General features: G+C 40.4%; 1 protein-coding gene across 18 annotated transcripts in view; it reads right to left on the reverse strand.

Moving 5' to 3' along the window:
* The window catches only part of MICAL3 (microtubule associated monooxygenase, calponin and LIM domain containing 3), a 161,762-nt gene that overhangs the window by 18,712 nt on the left and 124,614 nt on the right, over positions 1-18,436 (reverse strand). For 14 of the 18 annotated variants that reach the window (XM_056338998.1, XM_056339001.1, XM_056339012.1 and 11 more), the window contains 9 exons: positions 16,120-16,224; positions 15,386-15,514; positions 14,920-15,011; positions 11,536-13,408; positions 10,522-10,616; positions 8,680-8,727; positions 6,781-6,831; positions 4,837-4,944; positions 3,999-4,092 (listed from right to left, as the gene is read on the reverse strand). In XM_056338998.1, the coding sequence (XP_056194973.1) occupies positions 3,999-4,092; positions 4,837-4,944; positions 6,781-6,831; positions 8,680-8,727; positions 10,522-10,616; positions 11,536-13,408; positions 14,920-15,011; positions 15,386-15,514; positions 16,120-16,224 (2,595 nt within the window). The remainder of the gene's footprint in view (positions 1-3,998; positions 4,093-4,836; positions 4,945-6,780; positions 6,832-8,679; positions 8,728-10,521; positions 10,617-11,535; positions 13,409-14,919; positions 15,012-15,385; positions 15,515-16,119; positions 16,225-18,436) is intronic. The other 4 variants (XM_056339015.1, XM_056339007.1, XM_056339003.1 and 1 more) reach the window with 2 other exon arrangements.

An 18,436-nucleotide genomic window follows, 5' to 3' on the forward strand; every position in this document is an offset into this window, starting at 1 on the left:
AAACGCCTGAGTGTAGAAAGACGGGTACATGTGTTTCTGCTAATGCAGTATCTATGCCAGGGAAGAACCTGAGCAGGAGGTATGTGGAACAGGGACATGTACGTTCACAGCTGCTAGAGAGGCACACCACGAGTCTAGCACCCGTTTCTTTGGGGAAGAGACAGATGGGAGTACTGAGAGCACTATTTCTCACTACATATGATTCACTTGATGTAAAGAGGTGGTTCTTAAATTTTTCAGTATTGACCATCTTCCCAGCTCTTAAAAATGACTATCAAACTATATGCTAAAGGAGGACAAGGGAGAAAAAACAGAAGTTCCAGATATTTCTGATTTGATGATCTCAAAGGTCTTTTCCAACCTAATGATTCTATGATCCTATATTTTTAAATTAATAATTGAAAAAAATGAAAAATCCACACAGGAAATCAAAGCCATAAGCATGTCCAAACAGGCCAATGCACTATAATACAAAGTACTGTTACATTAATTGCAATACCATTCAAGGTATCTCTTGGGACACTGCAGAAAAATGGGAGAATTCTTCATTGAGATCATCCTACTTTACCTTTGCAGTGAAATACCATGATGCAAAAGAAAGGGGGTGAGGGGGGAAGGAAAAAAAAAGGATGACAAAAGCTTAGACCACCTGCACATGACAAACTTGCCACCCAAAATAGAGCTTACATCATCACTTGAAATACAGCTTACATTCCAAATCATTGATTCTTGCTATGAATGCAGCTATCAAAGGCTGAGATTTTCAAAGATAATCACAGCAAACATATTAAGGCAATTAAGTAATCATAGGGTGTGAGATCATTTTCTGAATTAGAAACTAAACATTAGATTCAGCATTCAGCTTTTAGAAGAACAAAAGACCAACTGTGCCATGCTTGACGCTGAGCCAATTTAAAAAAGGAAAAGACAAGGAGGTAGCCAAGAAGGTGCAATTATTTTGTCAAAATTAAGTCGACAATGACCTCCAAAATGTTTCCAAGTCTGATGAGTTGAATAGCTAGCATCATCATATAAATATTTCAACTCGACAACTTTCAAATAATGAGTGAAATTCTTGAAAAGAGTACTGAGCTGTCTGTCTGTACCTGCTGCTGTCACCTCTCAGGAGACACCATCAGGGCATTACTGTGAAGAATTTATCAACAGTCTCCTCAGTACAAGTCATTTGGCAAGAACATATTAAGGATAATGCAAAATGGATGGAAACTGAAACAAAATTATTCTAAGTAAAAAAATTCTTACTGATAGTACTGGTTTTGTTATTACCAGTCCAACTGAAAAATACATTTTTCTAAAAATGCAAAGAGGTCCAGAGGTCAGGGATCAGAGGAATTAAAGTTAATGAAAGACCTCTACAAAAGGAAAATTTGAAATTCTTCACAGACAGGAGAGATGACTAACAGGCAACACGCTAAAAGATGATAACTGACATACAGAAGTAGTTCAAATGGTCTTGTCTATCTTTTTCTACAATAGAAGAAGAAAAGAATCATCACAAAACACAGAATTCTGTTTCTTCTGTCAGGATTTTCAAATATCTAGTATTAGGAAACTACTACTAACACTATCTAAAACTTCGTATTTAAATGCCTAAGTCAGTGAGTGACTTGGTCTTTCCCTTCAGAGAGAGAAGCTAAATAAACCACTCATTACAGAGCCTAGTATGTTCTCCTGAACAGTTAATACTGGCCGCTGTCTATGGGACAGCCATTACTTTGATCCAGCACTGCAATCCTTCTACTTACATGGACAGGGTACGTGCACAGGAGGCATATCTCCCACCCTCCCCTATTTCTTCCCCTTGTACGGGCTTAATAATAAAAAGGAAAGAGTTTGGTTTTTTTTTCAGATGACAACACAAGGTTATATACTGCACTTCCCTTTTTAAACTTTTGTTCACATGGTTTCATTAGGGGAGAGATCGATCAGAGACAAAAGCATGATTCCACACCTTTACACAATGGTACCTGCTGAATGCAATGGTCACTGTTAGGTCACTATCTTAGGCAATGCAGATGACAAGAAAATTATACTGTTCACCTGAGTAATTAATGGCTATTGGAGGCAGAAATTAATTGTATTTATGGAATGTGATGCCACAGATTTTAAAAAGTAGAAATTCAGTCATTTTATTGCAAACGTATGTAAAATGTCCACACAAGAGTGGCTAGGAGGCGAAGCATGGAATTAATTTATAATCTTGTGTTTCGGTCAGGTTCTAACACAGGTTAGAACATGCTTTGCCCCCCCGGCAGAACGTGTTTCTTATTAATCCCCAGAAATAACTGGAAGAGTTGAGGCTGGTGAATTCTTTATGACAGAGTTAAGCTTCTGTAGCCATAATGTACGATCTGACGACAGAAACATGGCAAGAGCAAATACCCTAGAGAATTTCTGAAGAAAGGAGATTAATTTTGCAAAGAGTGACCTACAATTCTGTAATTCTGCTAGGAAATTCACAAATACACAAGCTCATCTAAGACTCCTTCCATTTTGGGACAACATTTGGGAGAAGTTATACAAGAGTTTAATTCTGCAGTCTTCCATATAAAATAGCAATTCTTACTCTCGGTCACATTCTGCCCTCTCTGAACATTTCTTAGGCATTCTTCTATCATTTTTCAATGAGAGAGCATTCTGTCATGAAGAATGTTCTCTCAGCTACTAAGATTTCCCACTTGTGCTGACATGTCTTACATAAAGGTCATTTAGCAGCTGAGTAATCAAGACAGACTTCCAGATTAAAAGAAGAAAAAGGAAAAGAACAATTAGAAATAAGAGAGGTGGTTTTAGTAAGTGTGGTAACTGGCGGGCCAGAGAACACAATGGGGCTAACACAGAAATACACAGCGTAAGGAAGGAGGCACCACCGCAAAGGAAGTTTTTGCACAAGGCTGTTTTTTTGAACCCACAGTGAAAAAGCCAGTCAGATCACAAAACTATTCAAGTCCCAGATTGTTCTCCACACTTCTGTACCTATTTGCTTTGGTAACCACTCAGTCCTGCTGCTTTGGCACATCCTTATGAAGCGTCAAACACACTGAATCCCGCCAATTGCTACTTGGCCAGGAAGTCACAACAGACTTTTCCTCTGGTGAACCTTCACTGCTTCACTTCCATCTTCACAGACATAGCGGTGGCTCTTCAATCCAAGCAACAAGCCAAAACATTTTTCCAACACCTGTTCCAATATTACCATTTCTGATCTCCAGCCCTTGTAATCAGGCACATAATCCGGGACCTGTCAGGTACACACACACTGCATTTGCCTGTTGGATATCTGACTCCTTGCAATCGAGGACTCTTCTTTTCAAATCATTACACTATTACCATCATTATCTGAACCAAGTACTCCTACACTCATATGCTTGCCAGATCAGATGATACTGATTTAATTTAAAGTACACATAAAATTCCTTTAACAGCTTGACATGGATACTTTTGAGTACACGTGTGCATTTCTGCTCTGCACAATTTTGTCAGAAGTAGCCAGTGTGCTGGGCTGTGCAGTGAGGAGGATGTTCTGTGATGGTCCCTTGTAAGGGCACTACCTTGATAGTCCAACACAATAGAGAAAGCACACACAATTTCACAATAACTTCCATAACGTATAAACAGGTTTTTCTTATGGTGACAGCTTTATGTGAATTGCAGCTAGGTAACCCCTGCAATTTTCTAGCTGTAATATCCAGTAACATGCAAAACAGTCAGGCAGCCATTATTAATACTTGGAGAATTACCTCCTAAGCCTTAGGCAAAGGCAAGTGAACTGAGTCTCTGCCAACAGGGAAGTCCCAGAATTAGAAGCAGCACAGGAAAAACAAGGCCACAAAAAGATAGTAGAAAAGGGAAAATGGATTCACATTGGACTCTAGGCTGTAATGGTCCAATTGCCTCTAAAACCCAAGCAGCTATGGACTACTGCACAAGCACTTGGTAATAAAACATTAAAAAGCAAACCAAGTTCTGATGGATACCTGCTTCTCCCCGGAGGGCCTTCTCCACAGCAACCCCTCTCTCCTCAAGTTGCCTCTGCTTCTCTTCCACTTGTTCAAGCTGCCGCTGGATGATCTGTTCAGAGAAGAATGGAGCAGAACCTCACCAACAGCAATTCTGCTGTCTGCAGTCGCTCATAAGTGACTTCAGTCAAATCAACCTTTTCAAAAACAAGTATTTGTATTCAACAATACACTGCTCCAAAAGCTAACTGCTTCTAAAGCTGGCATCAGAGTCCCTCCAGTGACAACATCCTCCCCACCCCATTGCACCCTATCTCTTCATTTTGCAAACACCTTGATACTCACTTATTTGCTGCAACTCCAATCACCTTCCTAAACGCTGAAATGAAAGGTGATGCTATTCAGTCAGCTGAGCCCCTGCCTTGAGTTTTAAACAAATCCCATCATCTATAGATGATGCCAGCAGTTTTCCAGCAGATTTTCTGGTAATTACAGGTTAATTTGGTAACACTTCACTCAGCAGCATAATCTAACAAAGCAATGACAGGTGCAGCTTCATCAGGTATTATCTGACTACCACTGTTCCATTCAGCGCATGATGCTTCAACTCCTCTCCAGCTAGAAAGGTGTTATGGTCATTTTTCTTCACTGTAAAACTATCATGATAGGTTTCAGCCATTCTTCCCAGTCTATAAGAAATCTGAAAGAGGGAGTAGGAGCAGGGACACTCATGTAAAACTAGAGGGAAATTCCATCTCTGGATCCTCTTCCGACACACTCAAAGGAATATCAGGATCATGGTGCTTCCACACAAGAGTTAACTGTCTGCCATGACAAGACGACTGTGAGACACTACCTGAGCTCTGTGTAACCTCTTTAGCTCTTCCTGCTTGGCTTGCCTACGGGCAGCTTTCTGCACTCGCCGGGTCAGCTTGGCATTCAGTTCCTCTTCTGTGTAGGCTCTCTGAAGGAAGGAAAAACAGGAGCAGATTTTATTTGCATGCTCAGAGGTATGGGAGGAGGGAGGACCATTTTTCTTCCAAAAATCTCAGAAGGGAGGTGTTCTGTCTTTGTCATGGCTGTGTCAAAAGTCAAGCTTCTGTAGGCAAAGGTGTTCACAGTGCAGTGAGCAACAATTTCAGGGTCAAATCAGGAGTGAAGAAGCATATACGCCAACTGCAAAGCTGTGATTTTATATAACATCCCACCCCATTCTTCCACTGCTATATGAAACCTCTTCCCAAAGATCAAATCAATTTTTATGCTGTTTCTCAATAGATTTAGCCAAATGGATTTAGTTAAATCCGTGAGTACCATATAGAGGGGTCACCTTGATTTAATTTTAAAAGAGGGCAAAGGTACATCTACATGAACAGTTACAGCAGTATAAGCTAACAAATTATTATAGACTAGTGTAGTTGTATTGATATTCCCATCTCACTATTTTATTCTCAAGCAAGAACATCCATAGTTGGGAGTTATACTGGTATAATTGGTAATGACTAACTGTGTATATTTGTGCAACTTTTCTATGAATCAAGAAGGCAAAAAGACACTTGAAAGCAGAATGACATTCTGGTGTGAGATGGGATTTCCCATCTCAAGAGCAACTCCATAAAACTGGCTGGTGTAAAACAGAGCAAACACCAGCTTTTCTAGAATTAGAATATTACAACACCAGAAGCCATCCACAAGGAGAAAGGCTATGTTTATTGAAATAGAAAGGTACTTCCTCTTCTTTTCTCTCAGTGACACTAGTTTAAAAATGTTTTTAACATTACTGAAATGGGGTTTAGTATCTTACCAGGTATACTAGTTGGGTGTGTTGTAATCTAGGAGGGCTTCCTCTCATAGACTTAAAAACGTCAGAGAAACTTCACTCTGCATTAAATGAACTATAGTGAAGAAAAGAACTCTTTTCCCACATAGATGTATGTAAGCTTTAAGGGACAGCTGTAAACAGATGTCTTCCACTTCTGGAAAGAGACCTTCCCCATGGACAGTCAACTTTAAGGACGAAATATTAAGACCGACCACCCTGAAATTTGCCTTATCTAGTTATTGCACTGTCACATTGGTTAATCTACCTCTGGTTCACTGCTCTCAGTGAAAAGAGTTTAAGGTAGGATCGCAGCTCTGTTAAAAATCCCTCAGATATGTGGTTAACAAGCATCACCATTAAAGCTCCAAGAATTTAACACTCGACTGTTTCTTTCTTTTTTTAAAACGTAAAATCCACAACAATACCCAAATCAGAAGGTAAAGTTATAGAGGCTGTGACTTTCCTATCCCACATAATACTGTTGTGACTGTGAAGACAGGGCAATAATAATTTCATTCCTGAAACAGAAAGGCAACTTCTGTCTTGATTTTAGCTTGATACAGAGTTTCATTAAGATTTCAGTGAACTCAACAATTTTGAAGGACATTGATTAAAGTGTGATGATTCACTTGAACTCATATTCTAAGTATTAAAAAACCCGATACGCACACATATTTAATTGCCTTGAAAACCAATTTGTTCTGAAGCTCAAAGATCATCTGTATCACTCTGTACAGTGGTGTAGTGCTGTGCACTGAGAACTGCATGCATTCTAACCAGACAGACAATTTGGAGCTTAATGCATTTTTGGTAGACAACCCTACAAAGAATTTGCTGCCCGTGTCTGCTAACATCTCACGCATGCAGAGTCAATGTTTGTGATGTTAGTGCACATGTGATGGGTAGCTATGGATTCAATGGGTTAATATAGGGGCATGCAATGCAACAATGGCCAACTAGTGGGAATGGAGACACTACCTTTGACGAATATGATCTCTTGAATGCCAAGGCGTGTGGTACATAGATCGACTTTAAAGGGGGAATGGTAAAGGGAAAAAAATAAAAAAAAAACGTACAAAATGAAGCAAAATCAGTTCAACATTGAAAACAGATGCACAGTAATAAAACAAAGCTGTTTTTACATGAAACAAATTTGTGCAAATGCTGAACGTGGCCCAGACTGATGAAGCACAATGGAACTTGTGTCCGCAAAATCAAGTTTCTAGCACCCTCCTGAAGGCAATTACCTTTGGCAGTCTCCCTGAGATACAGTCAGCTTGGAAACATCTTTTTCTAGAGGAATTATCTGGCTTATATCTGTCTATGGTTTTAATGACCACTGAGCAAGTATGCGTGCATGGACACACAAAATTTTGGCTTAAGATTCGGAATAACGGCTTATGCTGAGGCCTGTTCGGTCTGAACCAGCTCAGCCAACCATGTATTACTCTGCCACACAACTCTCCATTTTACTATCCGATTTACAACCTCTCCTAGGAGTCATGTTTATTTCATGCTTTTAAATTATCTCTACTTCATATAAATTATCATTTGTATTTAACTAACATTGTAAGTCTTCCTCACTGGTTTGTGACAGGAGAAACACCAGATGGGCTCAGAGCAGGTTGTGTCCTGCAGTAACAGAATTTCCTTGTCTCTCAACAGAGAGCCTGAGGAGCTAAAATTAGGGGGAGGAGGGTAAATCCCTATCTTTTCTACCCAAGGACATTCTACATTACCCTGTCCCCAAAAATAAGGCAAGTAAACCACTTAGTGTTTGTAAGAGAGGGAAATTTCCCTTGTGTCATGAAGTACAGATGGCACTGTGCCATTCTGGGCAAACAGCCAGCATTTTGCTTTTTCACATTCAATTAACTAAAAACAGTCACAAATGAAAAGCCATAGAAAACTTCACAACGTATGCAAACTCCAGTAAAAAGCAAGCTACCTGCAGTAGTAAAACACACATCTGATCACAATACCACAATTCTACAGGAACAATGACAAACACACAATGACACACACCTATAAACAGGAGACCCACGAGGCATTTACATTACAAATTCTTTACAAGATGCTTCTCTTGAAAGACACTACATTCAACAACACTGAAATAATTCACTGCTGATGACAAAGAACAGGCTAAACAGAGCAAGCTGTCTGGGAAACAAGCTCACTACAATTACCAGAAAAGCAGTACAAGCAGAATTTCAGTTTAGAGAAGGGGTTCATGTAAAAGTTATGGCACACAGGAAGTCAACTCTTACCCATAGCAAGTAGAAGGCAGTTTGTAACTTAAAAAAATATAACCCCACCCCAAATCAGTACAAACCCAGTTTTGTCAGTCTCAAAGTTCAGTTACATTTCTTTTGATAGCAAGGTATTGCAGTGTTTGCATGTACGTTTTACATCCTTGGACAGGATGCAATAAAACTAGGTAAGTGGAGTTCTCAGATTTGTTTCCTCTAAAGAAATTAATTTTCAAAAGTACTCTTTAGAAAATAGGCAGATGCTGAGCAAAGAAATTCTTCGTGTAACTTCAGCAACAGTAAACAGGAGAAAATGAAACACCATCACCATACCCTTGGCAGGGCTGGTGAGGTATTTTCAGTATTAGGATCCAGGCATCTGCCATTGTCACATACCTGCTCCAGTGCTTAGTGATGAGATTTTTTTCCTGCAGAATCCATTTTAAATCAAAGTAGCTCAGCACAGGAAAAAAAGGTGACCATCAAGGCATACTGAAGTTTGAAAGCAAGCATGGACCTCACTGAAGCCCTGCTTCCTCCTGAAGGAGCTTACAAAGCAGAACCATAACTCTGTAACTCTTATCTGAACCCCCTGTATTGCAATCTGTCCTCTGCTAGACACAGGTACCTCATTCTTTTGCATCTCTTGGAAAATGCAGAATTTCTCATGAAACGCCTTGAGTGCATGCAAGGAAGAATGGAAGGGGGAGAGAAAAAAGGGAATAAAATAAAAACAAAATAATCTTCCTCTTAGAAGAGATCTAGATCAACTAGAAAGAGAGATTAAGAGAGAAGTAAGTAAATACAGAAAATTCCTACTTATTTCATCAAGTCCTTCCACCAGCCTTAAATTCTTTAGTTATTCTAATTCATTCTACTATCTATATATAGAAAGCACTTCCTATGACACTTCAATCTGCAGTACTTCCACAGCTTTGCCACCTGAGCCAAGTATCAACTAGATCCTGCCATTTGAGACTGATTTGTGCACACTGGGTGACAAGTTTAAGACAGAAGGCACAGACCACTGGGTCTGTGACACTGCTCTCTCAGATGCTCTTCTCTTCTTGATTTTTTTTTAACAATCTGAACCAGGCACCACCAGTAAGGGACAGGGGGAACACACTTTTCATTCTTCAGTACCAGAAAGGCTTTAGTGTTCTGTAGGGTCAGTTAAATCTACTTACTCCTCCAAACCTTGCAAATTTTGTCTGTCAGAGCCTGGAAATTCTTAGGAATGAAAGAAGGGCTCTTCCCCATTACTATGATTGTGCAGTTCCTCACATCTTTCACTCATTTTTGCATTAATAATGCCATCCTAAAATTTAATTAGTTTAAAAGCAACTAAATTTGGCACTTTGCTTTCACTGTTTATTTTCCACATACAAATATGTGCAAGTAAACTGAATCTATTTTTCCCTCTGAGCTTTTATGGACACCCACTGGTGTCTCTTTCTCCTCAGTAATTTCCTTAAAGCACCACTTAAAGTGAAACTATGTCAGCTAGAAAGCCGTTGGTATGTCTTACAATATGACATTATAGCATTAGCTACAGAAGGTTGGTCAGGAACAAGAAACAGCTCTTTCAGAATAAGTAAGAGTTCACACCAGACCGCACTGGAACAAGAACACCAGGCCAAGACCAACCCCTATATACTGGCATTTCATAGGGCTCACTACTACGTATTTTGGCTTCACGGTTGTTATCTACATACACAGACATACAGAAATACTCGGCAATGGACTCAATGATCTTAAAGGCCTTTTCCAACCTAAATGATTATGTGATTCTAAGTCCTCAAAGAAAACAGGGTCAAAATGGGAAAGAGCTGATGGCTCATCTTTTCTCCAAAAAGAGAAGATACTAATTCAGACTGGGCACATTCTCTTCCCCCACAAAACATAAGCAAACTTGCATGAGTAGCAAAACTGCAGCCTGTAGCTTACCTGTTAGCTGATGATCTATCTTGACTATGTTAATGATATATGCAGAAGTACATTCCTGTCTGTAGTTTGCTAGGAATTCTACCATTTCAATGTATCAAAGAGGCTGGTAAAACAATATCCTAGGGTCAGAACCTTACAAAAAGTGAGAACTATCTCACTTATCTTTTTGCAGTAACATTAGAGCCTGTGAAATTTACTCTTCTGACATTAAATGTCTATTTTGTGTAGATCACTGGCATGCTCGTAACATGGACAAAATTCACTGTTCTGACTGTGATATGCGTTGTAAAGTAATGTCATAGTGACACAACAGATCCTTCATATAGTAACAGTGGGGAGCAGCTTGCAATTGTGAAACCAACTTATTTTAGGCAGAACAGTCAGCCAAATTACAGGAAAGCCTGTTCCACAGAAGAAACAGTAAGTACAACATAACTAATCATACACGTTTCTGATGTGGTTCTCTGAGCCTGTGATTTGCGTGTTGCTAGTTCCATCTAAAATGCATTTCCCATCTGCCTACCTCTCGCTTGGATTTCTGGGAGGAGCGTTCCAGAATATCATCACTGGAGAGGTCGGAGTCCTCTGAGAAACTCAGGTGTTGACGGAGCTGCAAATCTGAAAAGCCAGGAATATAAAGGGAAAGTTAGAGAAGTGGTAACTACTCTTCCTGTAAACATTTCAGAAGTCAGTTGTGTTTGACTGAGCTCCAAAAATACTTAGTCCTTTTATGCCAGTCTCAGTTGCTTTGCCTGGGATTGGAGTGATCAGGGAAGCACCGCTCCACAAAATGATCAATATTAGTTAGAAGCGTCATTCTAAGAGAGCATCACTTTCTGCAAATCCTGTTAAAAATAATGGTCATGAGTCTCCCTTTGTACTTTATCAATGCTCTTAAGATAGATGCAGCACTTGGATGACAGCAGCTGGCACCATTTTAGCTATTTGTACAAGGCCACAGAAATGTAACATGTTCACTTCAATCATTGAAGGTGAACTTATTTACTGTATCGTAAGTTGCCATTAATCATCTTCGCCTGCACCTGACAGCACGGGAGAGATTTACATGAGGCTGCAGAATCCCCACTTCATAGATCAGCAGCTGCCAGACCACTGAGAACACACGAGTAACTGCATCTCTGCAGTCTTCAGCATCCGTGGAACCAGGGTGAAAGAAAGAGAACAGACCACCCAAGGAAAAGATGAGGACCAGATGTAAAATAGAGATGAAATGTCACAAACAACTGATTCCAGCAAACAGTGCTTATTTCTCAAACCAGTCTAAGACACAAAACAGATGTGCCTTGTACATACCGAGAGTGAAGTTTTTATTTAAGGATCTATTATTTTCAGTGGCATATCAAATGACTCTATCAATACACAAACAGTTGCTAGCACTTATCCTGATCAGCCCATTTGACACTGGGGAGCAGTGTCATCCAGCCCAGTAGCTGAATGGCAAAGTAACCCAAACTCACTCCCAAGGACACCTAGCTGTAGGAAAAGCACATGGTGCAGAGGCACGTTTCTGTTATACCTGCAGCTGTGATCAATGGAGAAGCTTTGTGCTTGCCAGAATCCACAGTGGCACTACTTGAGGGAGTACTTGGGCAGGATTTGTCATCAGCCTTTTTCTTCTTGTCTTTCTTATACCCAGAGAAAACAGACTTCCATAACGACCTAGGCTTCGTTGCTTCCTCTGTCCCACCACTAGATTTGTCAGAAAGCCTGCTGTCATTTTTGGATTTCTTCTCCTTTTTGTTCTTACGAGGGGAGAAAAGAGAAGTTCTTTTCTTACTCTTCCCACTGGAGCCTTCTGAAGAGGTGACAGACCCTTCAGGTCCAGCCATATCAGCAGCAGGAGTGGAGAACTTCTCACTAGCAGCATCATCCTTTTGTGTGGGTCCCTCTGTGATTTTCAAGGCTAGATGCTTTGGAGAGTCATAAAACAACTCTTTGGTCTTCAAGGGCATAGAAGACGCCTTTCGTGCCCTTGTGGCCCCAGCAGCAGCCGCCGCCATCTCCATATCTTTCATCTTACACAACTGTTTAGCCATGGCATCACGCAGTGCTTGGCTCTTGACAGACTTCTCTCTGGCTCTCATTCTTTCTTCAGCAAGCTCCTTGGCCTCTGCAGAAATTTCAGGCAACACTCTCTTCTTTTGGTTAACCCCTCCTTCCATTGAGGGTGGGCCACCATTTTCTTTGACCAAGGGCAAAAGAAATGTTTTTTCTGGCCTTGGCCTACTGGTGGGAGGTGTAAAGAACTTCTCATGAAGGCTGGAGTCCTCTGTCCTGTCATCATATGTGTCTTCTACATCATCAGCAAATGGAATCTCATCCACACTCTCTGCAAAAGACTTCCGCACATCGTCTTTTTTGGAACGGGCTGACTCTTTGGCAGAAGAGGTCGGCTCATGGCGTGTGGGAGCAGGAGGTGTTGATGCTGGTGTTGGAGGTGATCTGACTTCAACCTCATTCTGCCAGACTGCTTGATGCCTCTTTCTACGCAAAGTGGCTGGTTCTTCATCCTGAGGAGGTGGTGGTGGCGGACTTGACGGAGGAGTGAGCATGGTAGAATCAGAAGTGTTGAAGCTCTGGCTAGCCATAGTTCTCATGTTGGACGAGCTCTCCTGAAGGCCAAGTCCAGAACTGCTGGATACATCTCTCCTTACTTCATTGGAACTCTTTAGCTCTTTTTCTGATGGAGATTTTGGAGTGAGCAGAGAAATCTGCTCATTTTCTAACTTGGACAGTCCATGTCTTCTTGGGGCAGGCTGGGGTTTCACAAGATGGATCCTTTCATCCCCTGAAATATTCTCATTATTAAAAGTCTTCAGAGGAGTTGTCTCAAGGGCAGATACAGTAAAGTTTGTCTCTGAGCGTTTGTTTCTGTCTACTGGGGTGAGCCCTAAGCTCCTCCGGATTTCAGCACTCTTCATCCAGAACTCTTCTACGAGGTTACTCCGTTTTAGGGCTTCTTCTGCAGTAGTAGGGCTCCCCAGTTTTTCCACCTCACTATCCTGGCCCCTAAGGACTAGTTTGGCTAAAGGAGTTGACGCTAAGGCTGGAACAGGTTGGAAACATACTGGAGGCTCCACTGGGGATGGAATGGATGTTTCCACAGAAGGCAAAGGCTGGGAGCAGATAGGCATTTGAGCAGATGTTGGGGACGAAGCCAGCGTTGGTGCTGCTGGTTGAGACTCTGCTAGCGGTGTAGGTGCAATGGCTTCTGGTGATGCAACTGGCTGGGATAACACTGGAGATGGTGGCACCAAAGGGCTCTTAACTTTCCTGTCTTTGGGAATTTCATCCTTTGGTCCTTCTTCAAGAAGGAAAGGATCCGGAAAAAAGCGTGCCTCTGGAGATTTTATTGCACGGGGTACTTCAGCCAGGGGAACTTTTATATCCTACAAAAATTGAAAAAGGGAAATATTAACTGGGCACATTAGAATACTATTCCATTTTTTCTTCTCTTTTAACAAAGTCAGCAGTAGGGCAACCATCTAAGTATCAAAATATGAAAAAACCCACACGTGGCATCCCATTCACGAGCCTGGAACATCACTTAGGATTTCTCATTAGGTATAATTCATTTTTCTGCCCCATTGTAAAAACCATCCTTTGTAGATGACAACAAAGCAAATTTAATTTTTGGAAGAAAAATGACTAAAGTCCACAAATCTGTTTCTATCTTTTCCTGCTTTCCCTCCAAACCTCTAGCTCTGTGTATTGTGGTGGTTCCTTATCTCAGACAGATTTGATGTAAGTCTCTCCAACTCTCACCAATATAGCACCTTCTGCTGGCTAGCATCTGCTGTAATATCTTCTTAAAGCAAGGGGTGCATCCACTGTTAAAAGTAAATTAGGCTGCAATTCCCTTGCCCCTTAATGGTCTGAGAGGTCTTGGTTTTCATCAACATCCAGACTGCCATATTACTCAGTAGAACAATTCTCCAATGGCATCTTTTGCACCAGCTTTCTTTTGAATGCAGACAGTTTGGTTTGACACGTGACCATTACAGCATGAACCTCTCTATCCGTGTGCTTGTATGACACATGTTAAACACCCAGGTCTTCAGTACTGCATTTAGGCACTGTCCTGATATAAATAGTAACTACGTCTAACAGAACCATTAAACGGTCCTGAAAAAGACCTCCTTGATTTTAATAGGAAGTGAATGTTGTCAGCAACTGGTTTCAGCAAACCAGCCCTATCCCATAATGTGTCCATTGTGAAAGTAAACTGGTTTATGACAAAACTCTCTAAGATAAAGTCTAATCTCCTAGCAATTCCTTAAAAACAAATACTTGGGAGGGAAAAATTTGCCTTGAACATTTTAAGGGTCATGTACTTCCTGCTCTGACACACCAGTTGCTGGAAACACCACAGCACGCCTCCATGCTGACTCCAGAAGCGACAACATGGCAGTACATCATTGACATGTCTCGCTTCCTTAAGGTGAACTATGTTGTTACTCTGGAATAAATAAGCACTGCTTTGGTTACTACTAAGAAATACAAATAGAATTTTGAATTGCAACTGCACGGAATCTGCTTCTGGTACAGAAAAGAAGGGCCAAACCAGGATAAACAGGAAACACCTTGCTTATGGCTCCTCTCATACACTTATATATGTTGTTAACTGCACATTGAAATTAAAATACCCGGTGTAACTCTTTTTGGGGCTTTGTGATGGGAATTTGTGTGACTTTGACAGAGCCACTACACTCTGAAGATAGGAAAGAAAGATAGCACATTATTTTTTAAGTCTAAATTAAGTCAGATTTCAAGATCAACACAAATTAGAGACAAGAAAGGAGGGAAGCCCACTGCTGTCAGTCCTTGTTAGTTTATCCAACGAATTGTTCCATTTAACTACAGGTAGGAAGTAGAAAACTTCAAAGATTCCCTTTCTTACCTCTGCTTGTTTTGCTTTGGGGCTATCAACTGGAGACAGAGGAAGAACACTGTCACTAGATGACTGGATAGGGATGGATGGCTTGCATGGATCTAGGAAAAGCAAAAATGTTTCCAAAAACACATGAGACTGCTAATATTCTCTTTTTTTAATGTTACACACAGCAAGTAGTAACAAATTTCTCAACTTGTTATGAATTCTAGATTGGACATCTGGAACACAGACAGAATTTTTTAAATGTCCAAAATGGTACAAGAAAAAGCAGTTAGACGGGTTCTCATGCTTTGAGAAGCGGTAATTAATAGATTCAGAACATACTTCTCAAAATGTTAATGCAACACATACCTTGCCACTGACAGTAGTAAGATGGTTCAAATCCAAGACTGTCTTCTCTTAACTCTCATAAATGTATAGATTATCTCAAATGCAATTACAATCACTCAAACACTGATGGGAAAGCTATTACCTTCTGTCACACTGCAAGAAGCACCTTCTGCTCCTTCATCATCTTCATCTTCAGAGACTTTTAGTTCTGGCTCTTCTATGCCACTTTGATGTAAACGAAATTCCGCTTCTGCATCAGATGGGATGTCATCTGATCACGGATGAGGTGAGGGAAAAAATCCAAGAGATCTTAGATATGAGTCCATCAGGACATCTGTTTATTATTTAAAAACCTTTCATAATCCTTTCTTCCTATTCACATGGTGCTAATCACTTTCATAACCTCGTAACCTGAACATCTAAACGATTCACTCTTTTTTTTTTTTTTTATTCCTAAGCAGTAAATGATGAACTATTCAATTACTAATTGAAGTCGTACCTTACCAGTTTTCTGGAAATTTTCCATTGTTTTCTCCCATATGCAGTTCATTCTACACTAGCAAGGCAAGATTTATGGCATAATATTGTGAACTTGTCACAAATTTACTTCTATTTCTGCTATTCAGCAGGATTAGTATTGAATACAGACACAAGATGAAGCCCTCTAGTTAGAAGATGGTAAGAGGACAAGAGAAATGGCATTGAGGTGGTTCTGTATCTTTTTGTCCTTCACTCTGGGCTCCCTCTTAACTATTTGAAACAAACTCCTACATCACTAAAAGTAAGACCAAGTTTAAGTACCCTCACACAAAACATTTTCTACCAATACAATGCTATTGATATAACAGGTTTAAATGATACACAGTGGTACCCTACCGTCATCCAGCTCTGCACCCGTGTCTCCCTCTTCACCTGCCTGCCCTTCTGTGTCTGCAGGCTCTGTGCCCAGCTCATCCTCCCCGTCATTATCCTCACATGGAGCTAGAACATATTCAAATATTGAGAAAAAAAAGAAAAAAACCCAACACTATACAGTGAAAAGTTTCTGCACTGAACTGTACCAACAGTTTATAGTGGAGGTATTTATTAATTACAAAACAAGAAATCCTGAAATGTGTCACCTGGAAAGACATCTATAGTAAAATGATACTATCAGACTCCAGTGAATCAAGGAATGCTTGCCCTTGTGGAGTCTCCAAGGCATTTGCAGTGAAAGCAGCCAGGGCTTTTCTGAGCAACAGGCCTTGTGAAAAATTAAACAAGTGACCTGGGAGGAAATCAAACCAAAATACAGTTTACTCTTCTTCCAGGAAGATTATTTTTTTTCTTTGCCACACCGTAACAGTTACCATTACTTTATAGCTGTATGTATTAGGTCAAAACTGAAATCTTACAATGTACCACAACTGTTCATCTTGAAACTGAAACAGGCTTTTGAGTGCATAAGTCAGAGAGACAGCCTAGCTCTGGAATTGATCATTATTACATTTGGAAACTGTTTAACCCTGGGAAGCTACAGCAGTCTTTGGTAAAAGGATCTAAGAGACCTGACATGCTGTACAAGTAACTAGGGCACAAATTAATTGAGATATTTTTAAGTAAATAAAAATATATATTCAAAACTTTCTTTTCTGTTACAGACCATAATTTGATTTGCTGGACCAAATAAAGATTCTTGAATTCATAACTCTGACAAGGGCATCTGACATCACTACTTGTGACAAGATTTAATTACAGGAGGAGAGACAAGACCGAACTGTAGGGTCTGCATTTCATTATTATATGATACTTTTTTGAAAAACCTAAATCTTATGACACCTTGTCCTGCCCTTAGTGCTATGGCATTTTTGTTGTTGTTGTTAAGCATTTTCATAAAACATACTTTATAAAAAAGGAAGCGAGCACTTCCAGGGTTTTTCCCACAGCAGTCAGTCAACTACATTTTAAAATTTGTGCAGCAGGTTAGCATCATGTTCAACAACATGTAGACATTTAACTTCTGTTGTATATCCTACTGCAAATGCGGACACAGTCAGCATGCACTATTATGCACAACGCTTGCTAATTATACACATGGGATATGGTCCTATAACAATAACAGGTATATTTATAACCTTCGGTTGCACCAGGTAAACTAAGCTGTGCAAGTCTCTAAACCTGAATGCATATAGTGCCATATTGTTATCTTTAGGAGGGCTCCTTGCACAGCTCCCAGCAGTTAGTTCCCATGGTAGGGCTAGAAGCTGTTTCCAACAGGCAGTCCAGATGCAGCCCCCCGATTCCGGGTGGCAATAAAGTTTAGCCTTATGGGAGTCAACCATGCTGTGCCAGCTTTCTCCTGAACCAGGGAGCAGGCCCTGATTCTTTTAGTTTACTAGTGATGATGTGGCTTTTGGACCTTTTATATGCCAGCATTGCTAATTTAGACAATCTTGAAAACAAACCATCCCTCCCTTAAAATGGAGGTCTTGCAGACTCTCCTCTTTCTCTAATACAGGTTTTTGCTTATTTCAGAACACAGCCTTCAGTGGGTGGTTTGTCTCCTTCCTTCAACCTCAGAATTTCTCTTTTTCCATGCTTTTCCCCTCTGTAGTATCAAAACAGACAAACATATAGGCTAGTTTATTCCCTCTCAACTATTGTGAAAAGGCAGTTACATTTACGTGTGATAAAACACCAGCCTATTCCCTTATGCCAGAGGCTTACAAAATCCAGAATCTTATAACATCAAGCGTAGGAGACTGAATCATATGGCAAAGGTTGCACTGCCCACAGGGGCATTTCACATGTACTGAACAAAACCAAACTGTGTCCCATACTGACTGTTGCTTAGGTATGTAGTAGCTTATTTTATCTTGGAAATAAAAACGTCATCGGATGGTTTTATAGTAGCAGAAAATGTGCGCAATCTTAATCAAAACAAGTAAAAATGTAACTCTGATGTTTGGAATATCTGATACCACTGTGTATGTGTGTCTTCTGATCCAGAAATCAGGAACTCATGTAACACACATAGGGAGTGTTGGAGAGAGAGGAGAGAATCAGTTCTTAAATAGGTTGGTACACAAAACTCGACAGAAGGTTACGGGTGCATACAGAAGTAGTAACTTGGTGCAAGGGGTGGATCCCATTTTGAGGGACACGGAGAGCTTGCAGGTGGCTGGTTATATTATACATATACTGTGCATATACG

The sequence above is a fragment of the Falco biarmicus genome, chromosome 5, assembly GCF_023638135.1.
Source record: "Falco biarmicus isolate bFalBia1 chromosome 5, bFalBia1.pri, whole genome shotgun sequence".
Classification (NCBI taxonomy): Eukaryota; Metazoa; Chordata; class Aves; order Falconiformes; family Falconidae; genus Falco; species Falco biarmicus.